Raw genomic sequence first — 11,203 nt, forward strand, 5'->3', positions numbered from 1 at the left:
GCAGGAGGGGAAGACCCTCTGTGAGATGGATTGATTCAGTGATTGGGGTAATCGGGATGGGTGTGTCAGAGGCAGCGCTATTGGCACAGGACAGAGCATGGTTTAGGGCTGTTGTACATAGGGTCACTGTGAGTCGTAAGCGACTCGACGGCACATAACAACAACAATCTATTTCAAATATAGTATGTGACCACATGCTATTCAAATATTCATTTTTAATATTTTCTGGGTACTTCATAGGTATTAATGGTACAAAATTGTAAAAGTTAATTGCACATATGCTCCATCTGAAGGGACTGAAGTAGGCTGAGATTTACAGTTGAGTGTGTTGACAGCTGGGGTGGGTAGGCAGAGAGGGGTACAGAAGCACCCTGGTAAGTTATATGCCTTAATCAGGCATGGTTAGCATAGGTCTTCTAGAAGAAACATCTAATCTGAAATTATTGCCGTTGCTACATATCATCATGTCGGAATCAATTCATAGCTGACCCTCTGGCCAGAGACAGTGTATTTTCAGAGACAGTATAATCCTCCAGAGTATGCTCACAGAGCAGCTGGTGGATTCAAACCATCAGCCTTCAGGTTGGCAGCAAAGCTCCTTACCACTTGGCCACTAGAGCTCTGTTAGTAACCAGGTAAAAGTAATGAGTATGGAGTGTAAAAGCATAAGCTTTGCAGATAGAAAGAAACAAAGAAAATTTGCAAAATTGAGAAGTGAGGGAGAACCTGGTAGATCTCAAAAATGAGAGGGAGACTACTGAGGAGATGACAAGTGTGAACAGAGCTGGGTCATGAAGAGCCCACTCTGCGTCATGCCAGAATTTAATATTTTTCTGAGAACTAAGTAGTGCTACTTCAGAATTTTAAGCAAAATAATGATTTAATCTAATTTTATACACTCTAGGCCATAGTGTGTGCAATTACTTGCTATACATCAGAAAGCTGGACAATGACTAAGGATGGTAGAAAGAGAATTGATGCTTTTAAATTGTGATGCTGAAGAAGACTATTGAATATACCATGGGCTGCTAGGAAAGCAAACAGACTCGTCCTAGAGAGAGTGAGACCAGGCTGATCCTTGGAGGCAAGGATTCTGAAGCTTCAGATGCCATTCTTTGGATATGTTACAAGGAGGGAACAGTCCTTGGAGAGGGACATCAGGCTTAGGAAAGTGGAGAGACAGCACAAATGAGGAAGACCCTTGGAGAGATAGATTGATTCAGTGACTGGAGTAATGGGGGTAGTTGTGTCAGTGACAATAAGATTGGCATAGGATAGAGCAGGGTTTAGGGCTGTTGTACATAGGGTTGCTGTAAGTTGCAGGCGACTCAATGGCACATAACAGGAACAACAGATTTATTCAAAACCCAAAAGCAAATGTTCAGTGTGAATAAGGAATTAGTTTGTTGTTGAAAAAAGGTATAATTGGTGGTACCAATAAATGGCTTCAAGTGAATCTTGTTTTCCACTTTAATAAAAAGATATTAATACTCATGTTTAGTACCTCATCTTGCAATGAGGAAGATCAAGGAAAGAACCTGGTAAAGTGAAAAGAATGCTATGAATCTTTAATAAATTATTTTACTAGCAATAACATGAGAAGCAATTTTGAGGAAAAGCCACCAGATAGCAATAAATGGGTCTTAATAAAGCACTTGGCACAATTCATAAATTCCAGATATCTACATAATTATTTATAAACTGTAAGAATGTGATTCAATATTCATGTGTAAGAAGTTGTTGGAATATGCAGAGATAACAAATGAATTTTTGCAGACTGCTCTATCCTCTGCTCTTTTGGTAAAAAAATAAAAAATAGTGTGATATATCAGGGCTTTCTTGAGAATGAAACAAGTAACACCATACATTACACATAAGTTATCTTGTGATACGTGTTAGCTGTATTTTATAGAGAAGGAAAAATACTGAACTCAGAGGCATTATGTCATTTGCTGAAGATTTCCAGCAAATAGGTGATACAGTACATAAATCTACATTCAAATGCTTTTATTTATAATAGTCCTATCAAACTGGCCTCTTATCTCAAGGTACTTATACCAAAGTTTCAAAAAGCGTCATGGAAGAAAAATTCATGATGCAACAAAGTCTAACATAAAAGGTGAGTGTGGAAGTATATGACAAGAGATAGAGGGAGAAAGAATACCCTGTCAATCATTTTTTTTCTTTTTTTCTGGTCTCTTGTACTTTTCAGATAATGGACCGATGGGAGAGTCAAGGCAGTCCTCAGACGAGTTTATCTGCTCCGGCCATACCGCAGAACCTTCCCTTCCAGCCCGCCCTCCACAGGAGCTCCTTTCCTGACTCAACAGAGGCCTTTGACCCAAGGAAGCCTGACCCATATGAGCTCTACGAAAAATCGAGAGCCATTTATGAAAGTAGGCGTAAGTGAAAGCCACACAAAACAAAGGGACATTAGTAGTAACCAAAGTCCTGCCAGGATTTATATTGAGGCTGACATAAGCTGATATGATTTTATATTCTAAGGTTGAAAAGCACCTTAAAAGTGAAGCCAAGTGGTGTAAACTTCCCTCAAAGAGCCTGTCAACTCTCACAATAAGCACCTATCATTCAGTTTGAAATTGTATTTCCTGGTTTTTCTTTTCCCCTAAGCCCCTGAGGAAAATGAGAATTTTTGTTGCTGCTCTTGCCAGTTTTGCTTCTAAGTCACCAAGAGAGAAGAAATATCTGGGAATTTTATTTGCATAATTTAATTTTGCATTTAAAGCTTATTTAGTCCCCTCTAGAACAGAGACATTAGAGAGGTAGGGGCTTGAGTAAAAGTCTTGCCAGTTCACAAACATGAGATCAACTGACTCCAAAAGCCAAGCTCTAATAGTTTCTGCTCGAGTCCTCCCCTTCTCACGCACTGCTGTGGAACTCATTTAAAAGCTCAGCCTTAAGTAAAATATGTGTACCCTTGTCCCTGTTGGAAGCTCTTCTAAACTCCTTGTCATTGCGTGATATAAATATTAAGAACAAAGTTTTTAATAATGCACATACATTTATTGTGCATCATGTCACCACTTTTCAGGTCACCTGATCTCACAAAACAGAATACAGGAATTTGAATGGTGTGAGTGTGTAATCTGTGGAGGGCGATATGCAGTATAGAAAGAACCTGAGTAAGTGATAAGTAAGTCTAGGCTGGTGAGAAGGGTTCGGTCCCTGCTGGTGTTCCTGTTTATGGTCTACGGGTGTCCTGTGCTTTGGCGTACTGCTGGTGTTATGTTTTCATCTTTATCATCTGAAGCACGAATAGCAAGTTTTAAATTGTGTGTGATCTCAGAGGATCTCAAATCTGCTTACTCTTTTGATGAGCTCAGGGGCTGAGAATTATGCACCCGGCTTGTGAGGGAAAAGCAGACATAATACCTTTTCTCTCTCCTCTCTGACTTTTTGTACAAGTAATTTTAGTTGATAAAATAGTTAGGAAAGCAGGGCATTGAGAAATTATTCTCATCCCCGTGAATCTGCCTTATTTTTTTTAAGTTAATGGGCTGCATTGACGTTACTGCATCACTGTCTTTTGTTCTTCCTCCTTTGAATGAACAACTGAAATTTCCTTACGGGTTAGATAGGTAGTGTCCCTTTGCTTTGACAGAGTAAGAAAATGAAAACTTTTTAGCTGTATAATGTAGAGTATGAATACAGGGTGTAGATTCTCATGAAACTGAAAAACAAAACTTCAACAATTAAAAACAATTTCAGTACCGTTTTCTACCTCTTCTGTATCAAGAAGCCGGTATTTGATGGATATCCACCTTGCCGTCAGCACTGTGGAGAAGTAGCAATGATGAGTGACATTCCTCGCTCTCACAAATTTAACTGAGGAAATTGGAAAAATAAGTTGAAATATGTCGAGACCAAGCCACTAGGGAGGTTCCAGTATGGAAGTTCAAATTGCATTGCCAGGGCAAAATAACATCTTTGAATTCTTGGCTTTTTAAAACTTCTTGTCACAATTTAAGGAGTATCTAGTGTGTCAGATCTGATGAGACTGGTACAGGATAGGGCAGGGTTCAATGACTCATAAGGTTGCTATGAGTTGTACTCAACTCAGTGGCATCTAACAACAACAGCGATTTTTCTTCCTTCCCTTTATCCCTTGTCTAGTCATTTGCTTCCATCCTTTTGCAACGTTCTGACCTGGGCAAGGTGTGACTGTTCAGGAAATAATCAATGGTGGTGTTTATCCCCAATCTTCCCTTTGTGATTGTCTATTTCTTTGTGCATCTTTTTCTGAGCAGAAATTGTACACGGCTTTCAACTCTCCAGTATCTTTTGATATCTGGCATGTTTTTCCAAGTCCCTGCAGTGCTGTTTCTGTTCATTGCTTTTCCCCTCCTCACCATGGGACAAGCTAAACAAATGAATCCTACTGACCTCCCGTAACTTTCTTTGTCAGTCCTCCTCCGGGATCTCTTTATTGCAGCCACACAAACAACAACGTCCATGCTCCCCACCCATCTCCCTGCACCCCGACCAGTGCCCTGGCTTCTGCAACTCTCACTATGCTCCCTTCTCATTTCCACCAACTCTCTCCAATGTTTCTCAGGTCACTGCCGTGTTTCTAGGGTCACATCTCTTAGAAAGAAGGCAAACTCATTTCCTTTCCTCATTCCTCTTTGAAAGAACAAGATACTTTGCCCACTTTCCTGTTTCCAAGAAGCTTCACTTCTTACCATCCTCAAAGGTTTTCTAAAATCATTTCCTTACAGTTTAAAATATTAGGAAGCAACATTTTAGAGATTTCACATGCATTTATTCTCCATTTTACAAGTCATCTTCTCTGTATCCTAAAGAATGCTTTTGTTTAGGTTTTTAGAATGGTTCTATGAAAAAATTTTAAATAATGATTGGAAAGGGCAGTCTTATTCTCTTGATATTCAAACAGACTTTTATCATTTTTGTCCAACAATCAAAAAATGTATACAACCAGATATAATACTCGTATTCAAACTTTTCATTTCAGGCCATTCTTATTCTTACTCTTCTGTGAGTATAACATTTAAGTGTGACACTGTCTGTTCTTATGTCACCCAACATTTTTCTGGGAGAAATATCAGTGAGGCTAAGAAAAGGATGGAAGGGAATTGTAAAGATAGCTATCTAAATCCAGGGTTGTTTTTTTTTTTTTTCATTTTCTCTGGGTTATAGTCAAGGACTACAGCCTTCAAATATGGATTGAAGCTTAACATCAAGAAAGCAAAGATTCTCACCACTGGTCCAATTGGCAGCATCATGATAGGCAGTGAAGAGATTGAGATTTTGAACAGCTTCCATTTGCTTGCCTCCACAATCAACACTCTTGGTACCAGCAGCCAAGAAATCAAAAGATGAACTGCATTGGGAAAGTCTGCTGTCAGAGACATTTCCAAAGTACTGAAGAGCAATGATGTCAGTCTGGAAACTAAGGTGCCCCTGATCCAGGCCATGATCTTCTCAATTAAGTGCTATGCATCAGAAAGCTGGACAATGACTAGGGACCATAGAAGAAGAATTGATGCCTTTGAGTTGTGGTGCTGGATAAGAGTGTTTCATGTACCATGGACTGCTAAAAGGAAAAACAGGTTCATCCTGGAGATGGTAAAATCAGGCTTCTCCTTAGAGGCAAGGATTATGAACTTTTGGGCATATTTCAAGGACAAACCAGTCCTTAGAGAAGGATATCATGCTTCAGAGTGCAAAGGGACAGTGCAAGAGAAGAAGACCTTCAATAAGATGGATTGAGTCAGTGATTGGGGTTAAGAGGATAGGTGTGTCAGAGACAATAAAGTTGGCTCAGGATAGAGCAGGGTTCAGAGCTTTTGTACAAAGGGTTGTCATGAGTCACAGGCTACTCGACAGCACATAATAACAACAACAACATACCAATCACAGGGTTTACTCCCTTCCCACTTAGTTGAAAGCTAGAGAGATTTTTGCAGTTACATTCACTGCTGAATTGTAGTAGCCAAAGGAAAGAATGCACCTTCACTCACAAACCCATGCTATACAGAGCTACAGAATGTTTTGTACATCAAGGCTGTAGAGAAATATTTGAATTCAAGTCACCAGTCTTCTGCAAATGATGGAAATTTATCAAGTGATGTAAATGTTGCTGTGCCTCATTTGACTCATAATTAGATTATGCTGACATTTTAATGTGCTTGCAGAGGACGTCTTAATAAAGATGTGTTCTTGAAAAAATGTTGTGATTTTAAACAAATGCAGACAAGCATGAGATACTTGGGCCATGTTCAACAGGACATGACAGGTACAAGCTTATGAGACAAAAGCTAGAATCTCCTCTCGTCTTCCTGGGGACGTATAATTAGGGGGACCTGAAGGAGTACAGAGAAAGAACAGTTCTGTCCAACAGGCCAGGTGATGCCTCTGACACCAGAGCATCCAGCAGAGGGTCCAGAGCTGGCACCTCCAGACTAATCAGCCAGAGTTGACGAAATGTCAACGTGCGGCTAGAACACTGCTAGGCGCCCTGTAAGAGAAAAGTCGTGAGAAATAATCTCTGCTCCGGTGGCTTAGTGGTAAGGAATTGTGCTGCCAACCCAAAGGCACATGGTTAGAATCCACCAGCTGCTCTGCCGGAGAAAGGTGAGGAATCACGTCCTGCGTGATTTACTGCCTCTGAAAACCTGATGGAGAGTGAGCTACAGGTGGTTCTCAATACAATGATACACAGTAACAACAGTAACAGCCAAAGAAGCTTATAAGGAAAATAGGGGCATGAGCAAACAAAAATCGGAAAAAATAACTGATGAACAGCACTACCTCATTCAACGCAGCAAATATTGTTGGAATTTTAAAGTGTAAAATTGGACAGTGGCACAGGAGAGATAGGTCAGGGCTCAGATTTGTGGTTCATAGTCACTACAAGTCACCCTGGACTCAATGGCACCTAACAACCACCATAATTTCTCAGAGTCCCTGAGTGGTCGAAAGGGTTAATGCACTGAACCATTCACCATACAGTGGGTAGTTTGAGTGCAGCCAGAGGCACCTTAGAAGAAAGGCCTGGCAGTTTGCTTATGAAAAATCAGCCACTGAGAATCCCAGAGAGCACAGTTCTGCTCTGGACATATGCATGGAGCCGTCATAGTCGGCTCAAGGGCAATTGTTTCTCGAACTCGATGTGCAAAATTATTGCTTTAAAGAATGTTATGTCTGAACTTTTTTCAGTCATCAGATTCTCTTTACTAAAACATTAGACTGCTCAAGAACTTTGAAGGACCTCTGCTGGCCTAGTGGTAAGGAGTTGCACTGCCATCCCAAAGGCAGACAGTTCAAATCCACCAGTTGCTTTGCAAAAGAATGATAAGCAGTCTCCTGACATGCAGTTTACAGCCTTTAAAAACTCACTGGAGGGTGAGCTGTAAGTCAGTTCTGATTCCACAGCACACAACAATGACAAAGAACTCTAAGTCAAACAAACATTTCTTACTAAAATAGCCACACAATTAATTCAAACTTTCATAAAAGTAAAACCATTTGAAAAAGAAAGTTTGACCAATTTGGGTTATGATGTTAATTATTTGAACACTGACTCTATGTCATCTTCAGAATCCCCAGAAAAGAGTAATTACCTCCATCTCTGTGCACGACTATTTACACAAAGGCCTCTTTTCTCATCGTGTAGATGGCCTCTGTCGATGTTGTCCTTCTTGCTGTCTCCTTTACTCATAACCTTTAAAGCCTACAGGCAAAGGGAAAACCTACCTTTGTGCAGTGGGACAAGCTGTACTATTTTTTAATTTCTCTCTTCTTTGTTCTCTCCTTGATAATTTCATGAAGACTTGAACTTTCTCAGCAATCACAAGAGAAAGGATTTACACTTTCTTGGCTTTTATATAATCATTTTCAAGTTGGACTGATGCACACTTTTGGTCTGCAAGCTTTTCAAAGGTTTCCATAGGCCTTCACTGCTCTTCTCTCTTCCATTACCATTCTTTATGATTGTGTCATTATTTTACCTATGTATTTCCAATGTTATAAGAAGCTTCTTTTAATAGTGTAGTTACACTGAGCTATCCAGGGTGGCTATGTAGCCCAGTTCTCATGCAACAGTCAGTGTCTCTGTTGTCCCGAAGAAATTAGAAATCATATCCCTGACTCTCCGAAGAGCATCTTCATTTTGATGTTGTGTGGGTTGTTGTTTTTTTCTTTGCCACACAAACTTACTAATGATGATAGAATGAGAATTGATACCTTTGAGCTATGATGCTTGAGAAGAGTGTTGAATATACCATGGACAGCTAGGAGAACAAACAGATTTGTCCTGGATAGGATGAAACCGGGCTGCTCCTTGAAGGCAAGGATTCTGAAGCTTTATCTGACATGCATTGGGCATTTTGCAAGACTGGTCCTTGGAGTGAGATGTCATGCTTGGGAAGGTGGAAGGACAGCGCAAGAGAAGAAGACCCTCAAAGAGATAAATCTGTTGAATGATTGGGGTAATGGGAGTAAGTGTGTCAGAGGCAGTGAGATTGGTACAGGATAGAGCAGGGTTTAGGGCTCTTGTACATAGGGTCACTATGAGTCACAGGTGACTCAACTGCACATAACAACAACACCACCACCACAATCTATAAAGGAGTTTTCTTACTGACTAAGAGAAGCTATCTATATCTAAATGCAGAGACTGCAAATACAATTTTAATGACTACTCAGATTAGTAATTTTTTCAAGATTATTTACAAGACTGATTCAAATTCTACAATAGGGAACCAACTTATGCCCATACTCCTCAATTGAAGTTAAGACTTATATGGTGACTTGCCTTGGTAGCCAAACTCCCAGGAAATTTTCCCATCTCCAGAAAATTACATGTATGTACAAGTCCAGAGAGTGTTAAACTAAGTAGAACAAGCAGGTGATAATTTTCATACATTTAAACCCTCTGACATGGAATTCTCCCAAATCACCAAGAGTGCTAAGTCTAATTCAGTATATCAATAATCGTGAGACTGAAAGGCAGTTAATATGAATTGTCTTCCAGCCTTTGATAGAGATCGTTGTTATCAGATGACACCAAGCACTTCCAACCTCTTAGGACCCTCTGCACAGTGGGACACAGGACTGCCCACTCCTGTACCAGCCTCACCATCATTGCTGTATTTGAGCCCATAGGTATAGCCACATCAATCCATCATCTCAGTGAGCACGGTCCTCTTTTACAGTAACCCTCAACTTCGCCAGGCATGCTGTCCTTCACCAAGGACTGATCCATTCACAAAACATGTCCAAAATAAATGAGACAGTCTTACTATCCTTGTTTCTAAACTACATTCTGGCTGACCTTCTTCCAAGATAGATTCCTTGTTCTCCTGGAAGTCTATGACAGATTTCACCTTCTTTGTTAACACAGTCATTTAAGTGCATCGCTTCTTTGGCCTTCCTTATTCATTGTCCAGCTTTTGTATATCCAGCTTCCAAGATCACAGCAACACAAAACCACCACAGTCTGACAAACTGACAAACAAGTGGTGGTTGGAAATATTACACTTCCGTAATGACAGATGGCTTCTTTTTTGTTGCCAGGCAAGGCACTTAAAAGAGCTTCTCAAAGAATCTGCATATTACTCACTTTGGTTTTTCATAAAAGAAAAACTTGATGATTCTAATCCTGTAGCTTCACTTTTCTTTAGACCAGATGTGTTCTAAAGGCTTGTCTCGTCATCCCACCTCCCAAGGGCTATTTCTTGGGATTATTACCCACTGACAGCTTTGGAGACTGTAACAGATGATAAAAGCAAGAAGAGATGTAGAATAAAAAGCTTTATTCCCTGAAATTCTTCCCTCCTCGTTCTGTCCTGGGTGTGAACCTAAGTTGAATTATGACTGAAGTTGTCTAAACTTTTTTTCCTTCACATTGAACCTTGGTTATTATAAATAAGCAATTTATGGGGTACAACATGTCCACACTCCTTCACAGTAAGACATTACTCAAACGTAGAGTCATAAAAGTGTCAGGGATCCGTACGGTGGAAGGTACCTTATGGTACAACCTCTTTAGAACAGAAAAGCCTCTGGAATGTCTTTAAAAGAACTCACATGATCAATTTTCCTTTCATGAAATCAGGAGGCATAAACCCATAATAAGCAATGAGCATGGCAACAAAGGTAGTAATCAAAAGAAGCCACAGGCCAGTAAAGCAGCAAGAAGAGAAACTAGTTTATCATTCATTACCAGAAATGAAATGGTTGCTTGCAGCTGATCTGAGACAGACAGTGATGCTTCATATACCACTTTTAGCATGTTCTTCGGTGGCTCATTGTTTGTCACTATATTCTTTAATTCTCTAGAACTAGGAAGCAGACATAGCTCATGGTTGGTCATGAGTTGTTGGTATGTCTAAGCTACTATTTTCTCTGCTGTTCTTACCTTGTTTATTATTGAACATGACTTGTAGTTGGCACTGTTTCTGATACTAACAGCAGAGCAGCCGTTTGGAACTATGGGTTGTTTAAAAATATTTTCTACTGCAGCACAGCACTTGAGGCTGTCCATGGGGACAGGAATGGAAGCTGTGTTCACAAGGTAGTGACAAGATTCATTATGTCTCAGAACCAGAGCTTTGAACCTGTGCAAGACTGCCTTGAACCTTCCTGTCTCCTATGTAATTGAACAGTCCTGCTGGAAGTATCTATAGGTTTAAGGGGCATTTTAATACATTCATGAAGGCTGTAGCTGCAGTCAGCTATTATGTGATCATAAAAGGCCACATTTCCTTCCTAGGAAATATCTTCACATCTCAACATTGTGTCTCGTCTTCTCAGACAGTGCTAATTTCCAATGGTCTTAATTAAAGAACCACCCACAAATATTGCCTGGAGCACTATATTATTTTAGTGAAATATTACAACGACATGATATGTAAATGCTAAGACAATTTTACCAATGGCTTTAGTGTTAGACTCATAAAAGAGTAGAAAGAAGTTAAGAACATATTGTCTTAAATATCAAGTGAACAATGAAGGTTAATTCTTGGTACCTTTTATACATGGAAAAATCAATACTACTTTAAAGTGATTCACGTTCCAATTTGATCTATGAAAAAAAGTTGCCTTTCAGCTAGAGTTTCTATTACATTATGCATTATTTTGTAGTTATATTGATAAAGGAGGTCATGAAAGCTAGTTAATTGGTGTTTGCCATTGACTGCCAAGAAAACAGATTCATCCT

At 39.8% G+C, this 11,203-nt stretch overlaps 1 protein-coding gene across 1 annotated transcript in view; it reads left to right on the forward strand.

Moving 5' to 3' along the window:
- Positions 1-11,203, forward strand: part of MAGI2 (membrane associated guanylate kinase, WW and PDZ domain containing 2) — a 1,911,292-nt gene that overhangs the window by 1,696,782 nt on the left and 203,307 nt on the right. Inside the window, exon 12 of the mRNA XM_006882679.1 lies at positions 2,213-2,402. Within this exon, the coding sequence (XP_006882741.1) occupies positions 2,213-2,402 (190 nt within the window). The remainder of the gene's footprint in view (positions 1-2,212; positions 2,403-11,203) is intronic.

Source organism: Elephantulus edwardii, unplaced genomic scaffold (assembly GCF_000299155.1).
Source record: "Elephantulus edwardii isolate Elephantulus edwardi_28Jun2011 unplaced genomic scaffold, EleEdw1.0 scaffold00022, whole genome shotgun sequence".
In the NCBI taxonomy this organism is placed as follows: Eukaryota; Metazoa; Chordata; class Mammalia; order Macroscelidea; family Macroscelididae; genus Elephantulus; species Elephantulus edwardii.